The sequence below is a fragment of the Sinocyclocheilus anshuiensis genome, unplaced genomic scaffold (genome assembly GCF_001515605.1).
Source record: "Sinocyclocheilus anshuiensis isolate Anshui unplaced genomic scaffold, SAMN03320099.WGS_v1.1 scaffold13, whole genome shotgun sequence".
In the NCBI taxonomy this organism is placed as follows: domain Eukaryota; kingdom Metazoa; phylum Chordata; class Actinopteri; order Cypriniformes; family Cyprinidae; genus Sinocyclocheilus; species Sinocyclocheilus anshuiensis.
The window spans coordinates 505,461-523,940 of NW_015538026.1; the positions used below are offsets into that span (position 1 = coordinate 505,461).

The 18,480-nt window shown below is 36.2% G+C and overlaps 1 protein-coding gene across 1 annotated transcript in view; it reads left to right on the forward strand.

The window, feature by feature from the left end:
* LOC107680032 (copine-8-like) overlaps positions 1-18,480 on the forward strand; it is a 72,921-nt gene that overhangs the window by 10,376 nt on the left and 44,065 nt on the right. The window contains exons 2-8 of the mRNA XM_016475791.1: positions 1,664-1,704; positions 3,991-4,037; positions 11,867-11,970; positions 13,037-13,076; positions 13,272-13,292; positions 14,072-14,086; positions 14,244-14,320. Coding sequence (XP_016331277.1) covers positions 1,664-1,704; positions 3,991-4,037; positions 11,867-11,970; positions 13,037-13,076; positions 13,272-13,292; positions 14,072-14,086; positions 14,244-14,320 — 345 coding nt within the window. The remainder of the gene's footprint in view (positions 1-1,663; positions 1,705-3,990; positions 4,038-11,866; positions 11,971-13,036; positions 13,077-13,271; positions 13,293-14,071; positions 14,087-14,243; positions 14,321-18,480) is intronic.

Here is an 18,480-nt window from a genome sequence, read left to right on the forward strand (position 1 = left end):
ACACACACACACACACACACACACACACACACATTTCATCTCTTTAGTAGCTTCACTGACATGCATATGTAGACCTCAGAAAGAATTCATGACAAGCAAAGCATTGAGTAATGATTTATGTGTAAATGTATGATTAATATCCTGTCTTTTAAGGGTACATTTAAACCTTTCTTACAAACTTCTCACATTTAAACTGCAGTGTTCTAGGATTCCTTTTAAGATGTAGTCATGCCTCAAAGCCCAAAGGAGTTAATTTGAACGTACGGTCTGTGTTTGAACATCACAGATCTGTCAGAGCCTCTATACGTTCAGACAGTTAAGCCCATTTCAGTAGAATAGTATAACGGCTCTTCAGAAGCCTTTTTCAACAGTTTTAACAGTAGGTCACTAATCATAGAACCTTGTTGAGTCGCTCTTAGTACCGCACATTTTCAGCTTTTCTACCTTTCTAATGTCTGTGTAATTTATTACAGGCCTTTTTTAAAATATAGACCGAACAGAAAAAATAAAACAATTCACATGGCTTCAAGTAAAAAAAAATTTATGTGAGTTTATCGTGTTTTTATAAAACACTGCTTCAGTGCAGTTGAATTTTTGCTTTTCACATTAACATCAGCAGGTTCTATCCCTATATATGAACTTTTTTGTTTTGGGGTTCTCAAGGCTCTATATTCCACTGGCGAAGGATTGACAGGCTAATTTAAAATGTTTTCAATTGCAGGAATGTTTAATAGGAGAAGTGACAGCGTTTTTTTTTTCTGCCTGTGTCTGGAGGTTTGATACAACAGCACGCATTAACAATGTGTAGCTGACACTTATCTGTGTTAGAGAACACAGTTTCTGCATTTTCAAATATACAATATACAAACCACATAAAATGTAATTAAAAGCCAGTGTCTCTGACATTGATATTGTGACCGAAATTAGATATTGTTCAAGCCTGTCGAGTCAAATCAGAGTATTTTTTTATTGTTTTTATGAGACTGTCTCAATTTTCTAGGTGTTCAATGATCTGTTTATAGTGATTTCAGACTCTAAGAGAGTTTATTGAACCTGCATGCCAGAATCACTCTCTGATTCAATCTGCTGTGATTAAACAATCCAGTTCATGACAATTAAATAGATTCCAAGAGCTGAATAGGATGCAGAACTGTTAAACTCTGCGAAAGATTCAGTTTGAGCATATTTTGGCATGATTTTTATGTTATAACAAATGTAAAGATTGTGTCTTTATGTTTTGAATCATGACTTGTCATTTAGCAGTCTGTTTAATTCAGTAGTTTTTAATGGGCAGCTAAATGAAATCACAGCGGTGCAATGAGAATCTGTCATTTCAACTCACTTTTGGACCCAGGTTCATTAATCAAGGAGACATTGGAGATGATCAGACTAAATTTTCAGTTCATGATGGACCCCTACCTGGAATCTAAGTGGTACTTTTACATTATTCTGCTAGAACACACAGAGAAAATATTTTATGTCAAGAGATGCTTTGGTTGCTGCTAGTGGAAGGGAATGGATGGTTTCTGAAATAACATGTAAATGAGAGCTCCATTAGCTTTATTTGTGAGGCCTTTGTATGATTTTATGCCTGAACTGTTTGACCGAAGTGACCTAGTTTATTAGCCCTTAATTGACTGTCTTTTTCTTCCTGTTTCCACAGAAACCTGTTAGATCGAGACACGTTCTCCAAGTCTGATCCTTGTAAGTACTTCTCTTTTTACATAACTGAAGCACTTGTTTTTGAACCTAAAATCTCATTAATATCATTTTTTTACACATTCAAAAACTTTGCCTGCAATTTGTCTACTCTGCTATTTCTCCAAGTTGCCTAAAACACATGCATAGAATTTGCATCACAATGTGACAGCTTTTCCTCACTATCAACAGAAATGCAGAAGCGCTTAATATATGCAGAGCATGAGCTTGGCCCCCTGAATACAAATGCTTCATGAGTCATGGGGACATTCAGACCTGTGTACAGTAAATCTCTTGCTGAAGACAAGATTATGAAATAGAGAGCAATGGGTCAAATAGTCTGGCCACCTTTGCAATTCTAATCTTTGCAAGAAGAACATTTATTGCTTAGACATTGCTCTTTCATCAAAGAAACTTAATGTTTAACATTATTAAATTCTTAGAATTCTGTTAATCTTCATTTAACCCTCATGCTCCACAATCCTTAGTAAAAAAAGTAATATATTTAAAATACATTTGTTTCATACTAAGTATAGTTCAAATCACTTGAGACTTACTGATATAAAAATTATAATTAAACTTCATTTGGAGAGCTACTTAATATTATTTCTTAATATTTCTTAAGCTTAAAATGCGTTTTTAATACAGCTATTAATAAAGATTATATGATCATCTAATAATAGCGGTCTTTAAATGCAAGATATTTAAATTGTACCCGAAGTATACTTGCAATAGTTCCCCTTTAGCACAATCAAATATACTTCAGTATACCTTTAGTTTGACTTCAGCACTATTTCCGCACAATTAAAGTGCATTAAATACAAAATTAGTTGTTCCAATTTAGCAGACCGTAAGTATACCAGTTTAGTATACTAAAAGTACAATTACAGGGTATTTTTTACTATGTACTTAAATATGTAAATGTATTTGTAGTATACTTGGCATAAAATAAATTTCAAATACATTTTAGTATATTTATTTTTCACTAGGGGTTGTATGTGTAAAACTAATAACTTTCGAATTAACCTTTTTATTTTCCTTTCAAGCATTTTTATATTCCATTGACCCAATAAAAACCTAGTTGGTAGATATTGACTCTTTAAACTTATGGTGAATCCTAAAGCAAGTATGAACTTTTGGCTCCGAAATACTCACAGCAAAGTTATTTTCCATTATTTGTTTAGGGGTAAAAAGAAGTTTGATATACGCAAGCAGTGCTTTACTGTTAGCGAACATCCTGATGCTGCCCGCACTGCTGAGAGTGGCCTTTAGATGAATATGTAATTATGTGCTGCACTTCCCTCACAATAACAAAATAAACACAACAAAAATTACAGCGGAGAGAAAACAGCAGTTAAGAAAGCATCTTATCATAATGATGTATAAAATGCTTTATTCAAGCAGCTTTACAGTACTAAAGTGTCAGTGTCGCTTTCAGTTAGAATTACTGTATAACTTGACTTATGAAGCAGCTCTCCAGTGTGAAGCTAGGTAATGTGTAATCTTTTTAATGGTGAATGCAAGGTATTAAAAATGTTTTTTAAAGAGATAATGTTGTGAATAAAATAGTTCTCCCAAAAATAAATAGTGTTATCACTTATCTTTATTTTGTTCCATATCTACAGACTAACAAAAGATGTTGGGCAAAATGATGTGTCAGTCAGTTAATTTTTCAAACAGTTAATTAAATGGTGAATGAGAATGTCTTTCTGTCTGTCATTCCATTTTGTGTGCCAAATATATTTATTTATATGGTAAAAAATAATTGTATAATAGTAATGTAATTGTTTGACATTTTCAAAAGCTGAAGTGATCGCCTTGTTTTATTATTAGTTAACTCAATATTTTAACTAATTGCAAAAGCTGAATGAATCAAAGCCTAAAACTGAATCAAAGTCTACTGATTAATCAGTGAAATAATCAACGATTAGTCGATTAATCATTCTAATAATCATTAGATTATTAATTATCAAAATAATCATTTGTTGCAGCCCTGAATTGTATAAAATAATTAAAAAATATTGTAAAAGCCAAATAATTTGGCTTTGGAAGAATTTAATGAGAAATATTGTGATTTCTTCCAAAATTCTAGACACAAATTATAGGAAATTATAAAGTCTATTTCACAGGAGAAAAATGTAAACAGGAAACTCCATTAATTATCCATTTAATTTCTACTTAGCTTTTCATTGTTCAGCCTTTCTTCAGAGATGCATCTACAGTAACTGCAACATAAAAGCTTTTTCTTAAAAATGAAATAGAGGCTGATTTCTCTCTCTCTCATCTTCTCAGTGTGTGTTCTGTACACTCAGGGAGTGGAGTCTAAGCAGTGGCGTGAGGTAAGTGTCCACGTTCGGGAACAAACCTACAATCAGCTCTGACAGAGACTCCCTCATTTGCCCTAATCAGCTCTGCATATCCTCTCTGTCTCTCCGCCCCCTTCACTCTCTCCGCAGCCCTCTGGTGCCCATCACTGCTCATTGATTCTCCTGTTGAATATTCATGAATCAGTCCCCATGGCCCAGAATGATTGACTGTTGAGATGATTGTACACTTTCCGTTAGCGATTAGCATTAAAGACGATCTGGCTCTAAAGTTACAGGCCAGTGCATTTGTAATGCTTCCCAGCTCACTGAATGTGATTTTTCACACTTAAAGGACACAGCCCTTGGATTTGCCAGGTCATTGCAATCAGCTGATAATCGGACATCCTCGGGCTATTATATCCATCACTGGGCTAGCAAAAAAGACCTTCATTATGAAAAATCGCATTGCGGTTCTCTTTTGCAAGGCTTGGTTTGTGTTTCAGACCCTTTTAATTGAATCACTTATTAGCGGGTGACAGTTGTTGAAGCAGGTGTTCTCAAGGCCAACATGAATGCATCAAAACGGTTAAAATGTCAGGATGTGCACATGAGGAGCTGTAACAACTTTTTGACCCAAAATAAAACCATACTGGTGTCGATCTTCCTCCTTCGCAGATGGTTTTGATGAAACACCTTTCTCCAAAGATAAAAGATGACAGCTTACATAACACTGAGCAGGTTGCTCACTCCAAAATTAGTTATGTAGACTCTTTCTCTATGCCTGTGCCCATGTAAGATGCCTCTTGTTTGGGTATAATACCAACCGCTGTGGAAAAGAGGCAGTCAAGCTGTAAGGGATTGATAAAGATGGAGTTTCCTTTGTGCATTTTTCTGTCTCAGCAGGAGATTTGGGAGTATGTGTGTATCTCTTTGTTACTAACACAGCATAAGCGCCTTACTTTGAGTGATTGTGTCCATGGTTTGGCTACTGTATCTTTTAAGTTTTTTATTATATTTTTTTCTATATTTAATTGTTTACACATTAATAAGCAACTAACCACAGCATTTTATGCATTAAAGTGATCTCACTATGGATAAGAGTGTTCTCTTAAATGTACAGTAAAGTTGCTGTAACAGTCTAGAGTAGCTTAATGCTTTGATCTAAACTGTATTTTTATTTTTTTTTGGTAGGCCAGGTATAGTTCTTTAGATGGATAGTTCAGCAAAAAAAAATGATATATATATATATAAAAAATAAATAAATAAATAAATAAAAAACAATAAAATCAAATCTTTATTTACATAATTTACCCTTCATGTTGTTCCAAAAACCTGTATGACTTGCTTTCTTCTGTGGAACATGAAAGAGGATATTTTGAGAAATGTCTCAATGTTTTACAGTGGAAGTCAGTAGTACCCAAAAATTGTTTGGTTGCCAACATTCTTCAAAATATCTTCTTTTATGCTAAAAAGAAGAAAGTCATTTAGGTTTGGAACAGCATGAGGAAGAGTAAATGATGACAGAATTTTATGAAGTTGAATATGGTGTTAAACATGAACATGAATGATATGCTTTAACCTCCATGCTCTCAGTTTCCTGCTTCCCAAATATGAGCTGCCTATGATTGCACAGATTAATGGACAGACGGAAAATGCATTAATGTCTTTTGGCTAAACAAAAAATCCAACTAATAGGAATATTTTTTGAGTGTCATTCCAATAAAAAAAATAATATACAATACCTTTAAGATCGTTTAACATGATTTGCAATTGTAAATATTTCAAATCTAAAGGCCTATTCACCAAGAACGATAACTTTAATGATGGTAATTGATAACACTGTTTATTTTAAGCTCGCTCTGCTGTAATGTTGCCTGCCTCATTAAATGCTCACGCTCTTTAAAGTTGGATGGATTCTGATTCACTGTCAATGTTTTTATTGGGCATCAGCTGGAAAAAACGTTTTGAAAGTGATTTCAACAATATTGCTCCAGTTTTTTTGTGGTAGTATTGTTATTGCTGTGCCACAGACTTCCCTATTCTAACAGAATTAAAATGAATATTAAAATGTTATAGTCATGGTTATCTTCCATGGTTATCTAGTGTGGGTGCTATAGTTATACTTGGTGTGAATGGGCCTTAACATAAAATCTAAAGCTATTCATGAAAAACTTCTAGAAATCTCAAATATCAGTGACTCACATAATAATTATTTTCACTTAGATCTTGAACAGTTTTTAATCGCAGTCAGTTTCAATTCAAGTCATTTTTCAATCAAAGTCATTGATTTGTTTATCCTATTTTGCATAAGATCATTTTTTCCTGTTCTGTGCATCATAATTCTGTTAAACTTTATTTATGCACCTGCTGGGATTTCACACTCTTGTCCTCATCACTGCTATTGCTATGGTGTGTTTTATCCTTCTCTTCTTTTCTGAATGTGACCTTGTGTTAATGCTCCCATAGGGTTTGTTTTGCACAGCTGTAGTCTGAACAACAGGTTTTTTCACTGTGCCTTGACTGCCTCTTTAACACTTAATGGGAGGTAAAGCTTTTTCAAAAGCAGTTTGGTGATTTAAGTTAAATGTTTTTCTTTGCATCTCCTCTCTCCGATGGGATTTCTGTGCAAAGGCAGTTTTCACAAAAGGGTTGGAAACCATATGTCATATATATGACAAACCATAAAAGGCTTTATATACAGCAGCAGGTCAACAGAATGATTTATAGCAGATGTAAAGTAAACTGTGAGGTCGTATTAGCAGTACTTAAAGCATTATGTTATGAATCCTAATGACTCTGTGTTCTTCTGTCACAGAGCTTTGCTTGAGAATGTTCAGTCATTCTTAGCCTTTGCAATTATAAATGTTTATGGCGCTAAAATATAAATTCATCCTAATTTTTACAGATTTAAGTGTTATTTGTGGTTGTAGGCTACGTGATTCGGAAATTGTCTTTTCATACGAAAGTTTATGTGTCTCTACAATACAGCTGAGAACATCAGACAGACATGCCTCAGGCTGTAACCATGTTACACTGACTGAATGTTTGCGAGTCAGTCTGTGGTGATACATTGTCTCTTTATCATTAACAAGAGCACTGTGGGATGGTCTTTACAGTATGTTTAAATCACCTTATCGTTCCTTTATCGCTCATAAGCCGTCTCCTTCATTTCTGCACGACCAGGGTGTTGTAACATCCTTCCGGTGATTCATTTATTTATGCATTTCTCATCTGCCCCATCTTGTTTAATTATTCATGGGAAACACTATTAGCTGAGGGAACCGACGGCAGAGCATCCTTCAAGAATACAGTGAAAGATGACAGTCGCCTCGCCTCGCCTCGCCTATCGTATTGTATCGTATATTAGCATTTTCCTCTCCTCTCCTCTCCTCGCCTATCGTATTGTATCGTATATTAGCATTTTCCTCTCCTCTCCTCTCCTCGCCTATCGTATTGTATCGTATATTAGCATTTTCCTCTCCTCTCCTCTCCTCGCCTATCGTATTGTATCGTATATTAGCATTTTCCTCTCCTCTCCTCTCCTCGCCTATCGTATTGTATCGTATATTAGCATTTTCCTCTCCTCTCCTCTCCTCTCCTCTCCTCTCCTCTCCCCTCCTAGCCGCTCCGCCTTTCCTTTTTTCCTTTTTTCCTTTCCTTTCCTTTCCTTTCCTTTTTTCCTTTCCTTTCCTTTCCTTTTTTCCTTTCCTTTCCTTTTTCCCTTTTTCCTTTCCTTTCCTTTCCTTTTTCCCTTTTTCCTTTCCCTTTTTCCTTTCTTCTTTTCCTTTCCTTTCCTTTTTCCCTTCCTCCCTTCTTCCCCTCCCTTCCTCTTTTCCTTTTTTCCTTTTTTCCTTTTTTCCTTTTTTCCTTTCTTCCTTTTTTCCTTTTTTCCTTTCCCTGTTTCCTTTCCTTGTTTCCTTTCTTCCTTTCCTTTCCTTTTTTCCTTTCCTTTTTTCCTTTCCTTTCTTCCTTTCCTTTCCTTTCTTCCTTTCCTTTCCTTTCTTCCTTTCCTTTCCTTTCTTCCTTTCCTTTCCTTTCTTCCTTTCCTTTCCTTTCTTCCTTTCCTTTCCTTTCTTCCTTTCCTTTCCTTTCTTCCTTTCCTTTCCTTTCTTCCTTTCCTTTCCTTTCTTCCTTTCCTTTCCTTTCTTCCTTTCCTTTCCTTTCTTCCTTTCCTTTCCTTTCTTCCTTTCCTTTCCTTTCTTCCTTTCCTTTCCTTTCTTCCTTTCCTTTCCTTTCTTCCTTTCCTTTCCTTTCTTCCTTTCCTTTCCTTTCTTCCTTTCCTTTCCTTTCTTCCTTTCCTTTCCTTTCTTCCTTTCCTTTCCTTTCTTCCTTTCCTTTCCTTTCTTCCTTTCCTTTCCTTTCTTCCTTTCCTTTCCTTTCTTCCTTTCCTTTCCTTTCTTCCTTTCCTTTCCTTTCTTCCTTTCCTTTCCTTTCTTCCTTTCCTTTCCTTTCTTCCTTTCCTTTCCTTTCTTCCTTTCCTTTCCTTTCTTCCTTTCCTTTCCTTTCTTCCTTTCCTTTCCTTTCTTCCTTTCCTTTCCTTTCTTCCTTTCCTTTCCTTTCTTCCTTTCCTTTCCTTTCTTCCTTTCCTTTCCTTTCTTCCTTTCCTTTCCTTTCTTCCTTTCCTTTCCTTTCTTCCTTTCCTTTCCTTTCTTCCTTTCCTTTCCTTTCTTCCTTTCCTTTCCTTTCTTCCTTTCCTTTCCTTTCTTCCTTTCCTTTCCTTTCTTCCTTTCCTTTCCTTTCTTCCTTTCCTTTCCTTTCTTCCTTTCCTTTCCTTTCTTCCTTTCCTTTCCTTTCTTCCTTTCCTTTCCTTTCTTCCTTTCCTTTCCTTTCTTCCTTTCCTTTCCTTTCTTCCTTTCCTTTCCTTTCTTCCTTTCCTTTCCTTTCTTCCTTTCCTTTCCTTTCTTCCTTTCCTTTCCTTTCTTCCTTTCCTTTCCTTTCTTCCTTTCCTTTCCTTTCTTCCTTTCCTTTCCTTTCTTCCTTTCCTTTCCTTTCTTCCTTTCCTTTCCTTTCTTCCTTTCCTTTCCTTTCTTCCTTTCCTTTCCTTTCTTCCTTTCCTTTCCTTTCTTCCTTTCCTTTCCTTTCTTCCTTTCCTTTCCTTTCTTCCTTTCCTTTCCTTTCTTCCTTTCCTTTCCTTTCTTCCTTTCCTTTCCTTTCTTCCTTTCCTTTCCTTTCTTCCTTTCCTTTCCTTTCTTCCTTTCCTTTCCTTTCTTCCTTTCCTTTCCTTTCTTCCTTTCCTTTCCTTTCTTCCTTTCCTTTCCTTTCTTCCTTTCCTTTCCTTTCTTCCTTTCCTTTCCTTTCTTCCTTTCCTTTCCTTTCTTCCTTTCCTTTCCTTTCTTCCTTTCCTTTCCTTTCTTCCTTTCCTTTCCTTTCTTCCTTTCCTTTCCTTTCTTCCTTTCCTTTCCTTTCTTCCTTTCCTTTCCTTTCTTCCTTTCCTTTCCTTTCTTCCTTTCCTTTCCTTTCTTCCTTTCCTTTCCTTTCTTCCTTTCCTTTCCTTTCTTCCTTTCCTTTCCTTTCTTCCTTTCCTTTCCTTTCTTCCTTTCCTTTCCTTTCTTCCTTTCCTTTCCTTTCTTCCTTTCCTTTCCTTTCTTCCTTTCCTTTCCTTTCTTCCTTTCCTTTCCTTTCTTCCTTTCCTTTCCTTTCTTCCTTTCCTTTCCTTTCTTCCTTTCCTTTCCTTTCTTCCTTTCCTTTCCTTTCTTCCTTTCCTTTCCTTTCTTCCTTTCCTTTCCTTTCTTCCTTTCCTTTCCTTTCTTCCTTTCCTTTCCTTTCTTCCTTTCCTTTCCTTTCTTCCTTTCCTTTCCTTTCTTCCTTTCCTTTCCTTTCTTCCTTTCCTTTCCTTTCTTCCTTTCCTTTCCTTTCTTCCTTTCCTTTCCTTTCTTCCTTTCCTTTCCTTTCTTCCTTTCCTTTCCTTTCTTCCTTTCCTTTCCTTTCTTCCTTTCCTTTCCTTTCTTCCTTTCCTTTCCTTTCTTCCTTTCCTTTCCTTTCTTCCTTTCCTTTCCTTTCTTCCTTTCCTTTCCTTTCTTCCTTTCCTTTCCTTTCTTCCTTTCCTTTCCTTTCTTCCTTTCCTTTCCTTTCTTCCTTTCCTTTCCTTTCTTCCTTTCCTTTCCTTTCTTCCTTTCCTTTCCTTTCTTCCTTTCCTTTCCTTTCTTCCTTTCCTTTCCTTTCTTCCTTTCCTTTCCTTTCTTCCTTTCCTTTCCTTTCTTCCTTTCCTTTCCTTTCTTCCTTTCCTTTCCTTTCTTCCTTTCCTTTCCTTTCTTCCTTTCCTTTCCTTTCTTCCTTTCCTTTCCTTTCTTCCTTTCCTTTCCTTTCTTCCTTTCCTTTCCTTTCTTCCTTTCCTTTCCTTTCTTCCTTTCCTTTCCTTTCTTCCTTTCCTTTCCTTTCTTCCTTTCCTTTCCTTTCTTCCTTTCCTTTCCTTTCTTCCTTTCCTTTCCTTTCTTCCTTTCCTTTCCTTTCTTCCTTTCCTTTCCTTTCTTCCTTTCCTTTCCTTTCTTCCTTTCCTTTCCTTTCTTCCTTTCCTTTCCTTTCTTCCTTTCCTTTCCTTTCTTCCTTTCCTTTCCTTTCTTCCTTTCCTTTCCTTTCTTCCTTTCCTTTCCTTTCTTCCTTTCCTTTCCTTTCTTCCTTTCCTTTCCTTTCTTCCTTTCCTTTCCTTTCTTCCTTTCCTTTCCTTTCTTCCTTTCCTTTCCTTTCTTCCTTTCCTTTCCTTTCTTCCTTTCCTTTCCTTTCTTCCTTTCCTTTCCTTTCTTCCTTTCCTTTCCTTTCTTCCTTTCCTTTCCTTTCTTCCTTTCCTTTCCTTTCTTCCTTTCCTTTCCTTTCTTCCTTTCCTTTCCTTTCTTCCTTTCCTTTCCTTTCTTCCTTTCCTTTCCTTTCTTCCTTTCCTTTCCTTTCTTCCTTTCCTTTCCTTTCTTCCTTTCCTTTCCTTTTTTCCTTTCCTTTCCTTTCCTTTCCTTTTTTCCTTTCCTTTCTTCCTTTCCTTTCCTTTCTTTTCCTTTCTTCCTTTCCTTTTCTCCTTTCCTTTTCTCCTTTCCTTTTCTCCTTTCCTTTCCTTTCCTTTTTTTCCTTTCCTTTTTTCCTTTCCTTTCCTTTCTTCTTTTACTTAAACAATTTAATTTCCTTCCTTCCTTCCTTCACTTAAACAATTTAATTTCCTTCCTTCTTTCCTTCCTTCTATCCTTTTGTTCTCTGTTTTCTTCTTTCCTTTTCCTGTCCACTGGCTGAAGATCTTAAAATGTTCACGCACCATCTCTAATTCCAAACTCTGATTTACGTTTCTTACATAAAACCAACAAGGCAGACATACTTACAGAGACAGCAGAAGACGAAGAGGAGGTTTTATCATTAGTGGATCGAAGGCTTTTTGCATTTCTAGAGGATGTTACACAAGGAATGTGTTGAAATGTCAATGTTTATGGTTATACAGTCATTTAGATATATCACAGAAAGCTGGAGCCAAACTGTTATTTGTACATTACTTTAACATAGAAATCACAGTTGTTTACAGTATTGCATGTGTTCTGGTGGATGAATAGACTGCCATTAAAGTGACATCCCAAGCAAATCCCAAGAACTCATGAATATGCCTGAATATTTATTACTTCATTTGCATTCAAACACTCACACACACACACAAATTATATGCCACACATACGTACACGTTACTGATTCTGGGCAGGGGTTCCTGTTGTTCATTAGTAGAAGAGATGCGTCTCTTCTCAAAGTATCACCTTTTGCTATCCTAGTTTTTTCTAAGGCTGCAGAGTCACAGGAACAGGGCAGTTAATGGACTGAACAGAGATGTAGATTTGTCTGTGGCCGCACGGTGCCAACTTTTTCATCCCCATGTAGTTGTTCTCTCTCTTTTTGTGTAGTTTGGGAGAACTGAAGTCATCGACAACACTCTGAACCCAGACTTTGTGAGAAAGTACATCCTGGACTATTTCTTCGAGGAGAAGCAGAATCTGCGCTTTGACATGTGAGTTATTCCCTTTGATGCTGACACACAGGAATCTGCCTCGCTCTCCGATGAGCTGTCCCACGCCGGTCTTTCTGCTCTCGCTCCGTTTGTCTCCCTCTCTCCCAGTGCATCCTTCTTGGTAATTATTGATGCTGCATCTCTCTTGACTGTCATGTTTAAGGGGCTGGATCAGTGAAAGGGTGATAAATATTTCAGATGAGTTTTATCCCCAATCTTCATGCAGCAGTTCAAACCCAAATGTGTGACGCGGGATCCCAGATGATTTACAACATGCTCTTCCCTTCCCGCGCCCGACTCCATCTCACTCTTATTCACCTTCTTAAATGGGCTCTGCTGAGTTGAAAAAGGCCTGCTGCACTGCACGCTGGACTTAATTGGAGAGTTCAGAGTGCTGTCAGTGAGAAACCTTCCACGTTTATGCCAATTCCTGCTTATACCAATGCAAATATTCACAGAGCCAATGAGCTGTGCCCCAGAACAGCACTTCCACTCAAATTTTAACAGCATCAAGAATTTAAATGCAGACTAAGGATGATCTGATTTTGATGATCTGTAATTTTTTTTACTAGTAGCGAAATGAAATTTAAAAAATTACAGTATCTTCTATTGTTTGGACAGAATTATCATGGCAACCAGATGTTTTGATTGTTAAAGTCACAAACTTTTCTTCTGTTATCGTGCCGTACATCCGAGAGTAACATATTATCATTATGACATTTATGACATTTTCATTAAATATTACGGGGTAATTTTTACAAAAAAGAAAAGAAAAGAAACATTCACAGATGAATTGTTCTCAATATCTATGACATGCATTTAGAAAATAGATGTGAATCGGGGAAATTTTCATTTCATGCTGACTTTAAGAAATGTTCTCTACAAGAAATCAAAATATTAGCTTTATGGATGACTTAGTTCATAGGAATCCCAGATCAAATAATGTGAGGATGGTTGAACATTCCTCTTCATAACACATAAAATGGAGATTTTTATTGTCACCCAAGAGAAAATGGGATATGCCATCATCTAACAATACCGACTGAAGCTGTTCTTTGGATTTCAGATATGACATTGACTCCAAAAGTCCTGATCTAGCCAAACACGTGAGTATATGGAAGCACTTTGTATGTGCTTTTTGTATGTATGTGCATGTGTGTTTGCTTGGGTGTATATGAAAGTTCTTTGTGTTCATTGGCGATTACACACACATTTTGATATGCATGATCTTCATTCTGCGGTTGGTTTTATGCAATCTAAAATGATTGAAACTGATGTCATATTTTGTATCATTATCAAAGCTGTGCAAAATTGAAGAAGAGGTGAGATTAAAATCTCTCTTTGACTCTCTTTGACTTTAGTACAAGAAAACAGGTTTTGAATGTATTCTACAGTGCGCTTAAAATGGGAAATACAGACCATTTGTTACCTGTTAAACTGATAAAAGGCAAGCTAAAAATATATAATGACAAGATATTGAGAGATATTTTCACTAAACACCTGCACCACTTTTTTCATTGTAAAAAAATTGTCTTTCTCTTTAGCAAAGTCATATTTTTTTCTATGCAAATTCTATGCAAAACTATTTTCTTGGCATGATTAATGAAAAATATAATTTATTATAAAATAATTATATACATAAATTCTTCATCTTCTTGTAGTACATAAAAGCTATATAAGTATTATAAAATAATTGCATAATTACTTGATTTGCATAAATATGTACAATAAAACAGGTACAAAAACTATGCAGACAGTGTGAAAATAAACAACTCTCAGTAGGGGCAAATTATAAAATTGTGATTTTGTATAGAACCACCCAAATGTTTTGTGTGTGTGTCTGTCTGTCTTCATTTTAATTTTTCAATGAAATTCAGACTTATGATTTGATTTTCTCGCTTTCTGTTGTAATCAGTGATCATCGTGGGTGTTTTTCCCTTTCTCTCTTCTCCAAGATCCTTTCTCATTCTCTAACTCTCGTTTTTTATTTTCTATCCTCTTTGGCCTGACTTCAATTCGTTTGTATTTTTTTTGTCTTTTCGGTTACATGATATGCTTTGTTGTTATTGTTATATTTGCGGCCTTGCCTCCCTACTGGAAGCCCTCCGAATTCAACGTACGTCTCTGCCTTGCACTCCTAGACTTTTCTCTTTACCTGTACAACTCATTTATACCCAGAGCCACCCTGACTCATTCTGCTCTCTCTTCTTTACTTCCTGTGTGCCTATCCCACTCCTCTGGGCTTTCTTTTTGTCTGGGCCACCCTTCTGAAGGACTTCCTGGGTCAGACCTTCTGCACTCTAGGTGAGATAGTGGGTTCACCAGGCAGTCATCTGGAAAAGCCTTTGGGGTAAGAAGCTAATGAACTGTTCTATGAGCCGGGCTTACATTCTCAATCAGATTGGGATGTATTCAAAGTTAGAGAAGCTGTATGGGCTCAGCAGCTGTACCTGAAGCCATCTCAGATAAATTACTGGCCATAGGAAACAGAGAAATTACTTTCTGCGCAGCTGTTTCTGCACCTTCATTCCTATTGAATGCCTATCTATCTACCCTGTAAAAATGGTTAAAGGTTTGTTTGACTAATGAGTCATCTTTTGCCAATTAAGTCATAAACATATGATTTTTCTTAATTAACTTTATAGTGTGATGCACACAGACCTTGTATAACCTTGGCCAAAAAGCTATCATGCACTTCAGTTGATCAGTTTAACCCATCTTTCTGTTCAGATCTTTCTGAAATGAGTGGTGTTCTGTTGTCGTTTAGAGTGTTATAGCTATGGAATAATGATGGATACTCCCATCTATCCCTCACCATCTGTGTTTTATATGTCAGTGTAGCAGATTAGGCTTGTCGGTGCAGGTTGCAAGCGTTAATGGAACACAACCAGAGACTTCCATTCTGCATTTATTGCTAAAGTATCCATCATGCAACCCTAGAGTTGGGGGGTTTCTTTACCTACTGGCCATGGTTTTTCTGAAAATAATCTCTTTAACTTTTAAAACACATTTATTTATTTATTTATTTAATTGATCCCCAAGTGTCATACAGTGAAAACACTTGCATCATTTCTACCTCATCTTAAATTACGTGTTGCGTTTTATAACATTCTGTGTTGGACATTTTAAATATTTGTGGGATAAAGTGGCTGATTCTTTTTTTTTTTCTTGCTAAGGCTAATTTCATGGTTAGCTTTCAGGTTTCCCTAAATATACCCAATTAAATTATACAATTATAATTTTACAATCACAGATTGATTCAAAAAAGTGATTTTTACTGTGTTTTTTCCATTATTTTCTCATATTTCACCTCAAACAAGCTCTTAAGATATTTAAGTAAACTACAATTTTATCTTTTTTTTCAAATTTGTTGGCTGTGGTGGAAAAGATGCATGAGAGACTGAGAGACAGTCGGAATTTGTGAAGAAAAAAAGAAGTGTGTGTGTGTGTGTGTGTGTATACTGTATATCTTGTGTAGTCATAGTTCTATCATGACAACTCGGAAAATTTTAGCATGGTAATGGATATGACAATGTTAATGTATTTGGTCTTGGTGGAATAGATCTGCTACGCTGCTGCTGTTGGTTATTGCTGTTGCAGTAGATTATTGCTGCTGCTGCAAAGCAAGTACAGGAACTTGCTAATGCCTATACATGCGGTGCTGTGAGTATTTAAGATATACTGCTGCTGCACAAATAGCGTATAAAATAACCCGTAGCAGATCTATACAGGTGGAGCTGGGGAAGGTGGAGGGTTTCAGAGGAACTCTGAAAGCGTGCCGTGAACTGCTCTAATGCTAGCCAGCCATTTAAATGTAAAGCAGCAAGTTACTTGGCTGCGAATGCAACATGAACCAATCAACTTGTGTCAAGTAGTTTAATGCTGTGAAAATCATCAGTTTGCGTTAAGGACCCATGTAGAGTTTCATGACATAACTTGACATTTACTTACATAAGAAACATACATTTCTTATTTTTAATTATAATCCACCCATAAAATGTAAAAAATGCTTCTAGTTGAAAAAACACACTGGTTTAGTCTACATTAAAGAGACACATTTTCCCTCGATGAGCTGGAACTGTTTTAAATCGGTGCTGCTTGGACACAATGCTAAGAGAATACATTAGAGCTGAATTTTAGGGGGCAGATGTAACGATTGCAGGGTTTAGTTAGCCTGTATATACAGTACACAACTGAGTGAGTGCTAGGGGTGGAGCAGACCCTATTGATCAACCTCAAACACCCACTCAATCTCATACTGCTCTGAGGTGTATGAATTGCTTTCATTTATGGCCATTATCTGTGCAGAAAGGAGGGTGTGATTGGAGGTATTTGGTTGTGGAGAAGAGATTGCCCAGTAATGATGAGCTGTTCTGCTCAAAATCTGTGGGAGTTTAAAAGCTTTAGGGGTGAATTTGAGCCCCTGATCTTTGTATAGTTTCCACAAACTGTTAAACTAGATGACAGATGACAGACAAAGAAGGGTGAGGGCTGTAACACAGAGGCTGCTTTTACACAGCAGCAGAAAACACTTGTCAGTCCTGTTTTAGAGAGCTAAATATGGTTGTGTTCGCACAGAATTCAGTTCGTTGTCAGAGTAACAACTGGTTTCTACAATGAAGTGACTGTCTTAAATTTTTAGGACTTGCAAACGGCAAAACAGAAGTCTGACAGCAGGTGCGTTGGATAGAATGAACGGTACTGCAGTCACTGCTTTCTGCAGTGTCACTGACATACAAAAAATATTTATTTTCTTCTGATAAGTGTCACTAAGTCTACACTAAGTGTCAGTTGAGTTTTTAGTTTACCAAATGTTCCTTTTGCAAATTCCTTGTGTAAAAAGCAGTGAAAGGCAAAGTTTATCACACCAAATATTGATTTGATTAGTTCATAGCAACTTAATAGAACACAGTATTGTACATATGACATGGGGCACACATATATTGCTGTGGATCTGATAATGTTAGGGCTGTCAACCTTTGAAAAATGCTTATGAGAAATTGATTTTTTTTTTATTATTGTAGATAACTTGACTACTTAAATTTGTAAGGGAATTAATTATTATTAATTAATTCAGGTTTTGATAGGACTCGGGTCTGAATCCCCGAAGTTCACCTGATTAAACCGATTTCCAATTTGTTATGTTACACTTTAAATCAAGGGTCGTCCAGTGAGCCGTGACCTCAGTATATTTTAACAAATTGACTATGTATTCTCCTGGCCACGGATAAATACGTTCTTTGATAATTTGTAAGCTCTTAGAGAGGTAACGTTGATCTTGGCAAAAGTTTTGACCTGGAAATTATATGACACCAAACCAAAGATTCTTTATAAATGAAACATGAATTTTATTGGCTACTCTAGAATACATCAAAACTACGCTAAAACACACATACACACACACAGATTATTAGAATGAGAGTTGACGAAGTTCTTAGAAGTTTGAAACTTCATAACACTCGTTTTCACGAGTGGCTTAAATTCACCTGAGAGAATTCACAAAGCAGAGAATTTTAGCTTATGTTTACTGCTTAAAGTACCCAGAATATTGGAGTCATGTGCTGGGATGATTAGCAAACCTCCTGATGGCTGATAGGAGCATAGCAGTGACCGTTCATGTACTAGAAATCCCTACATTATTATCTGGTTTTGGGAAGTCAGAGTGGATAAAAAAAACTGGAGTTTGCCAAAATAGTTTATAATAAAAAAATAAATGTGCAATACAAAATCTATAGTTGTTCTTCGCTGTGGTTATAGGCATTATTCAAGGCTATCTCAAGATTTTTTTCTCCTAAATAATATTCAAAATTAGAATGAGTTTTTCCCAAGTAATGTTGAAATGAATATCCCAGAAATACCCAGATGGTCTACTATTTTCGGTGAAAATTCGAAGTGCAGATAGCTCTAGTGGCTAATATTGCCCACAACCCACTGTACTTTGGAAAATTGGATGATTCGGTTGAGAACTACAAACACAAACAGAAAAACCACAAACAGGGCAGATGTGTGAGACCAGTGGTTAAGAGAGAGTTTTAGGTGAACCGGATTTAGTGATTAATAATATCTTTTAACTTGATGAAAAATTGCATCTGCAAAAATATTGTGAACTTTTATAAAGATAGCTGAGCCATTAACTTTCAAATGCATTATTATACAAGAACACAAGGAAAGTTCTTCACATGGAGGACCCCCAACTGGCAGATCAACATGCTGTTTTTTTCTGTTCAATCTGGTAAGAATAGTTGACTTGAGTAAATTACATGAACTGAAATGTGGAGTGTGTATAAGAGGATATTAACTGTGATAAGTTGTTTGACTGGCCATGTAACTATGCAACAGAGTGGTCCATTAATGGCACAAATGTGATGTGGTAGTATGTCCCGAAAATTGTGTACTCTTCTGCTGTACACTCTAAAATGCTCATTCTCTTCACCAAAAGAGTATGCACTTTTATGGCATAGTATAAGTAGTTGAACTGAAATGCAGCAGTTGACTTTGGTTTAATTTATT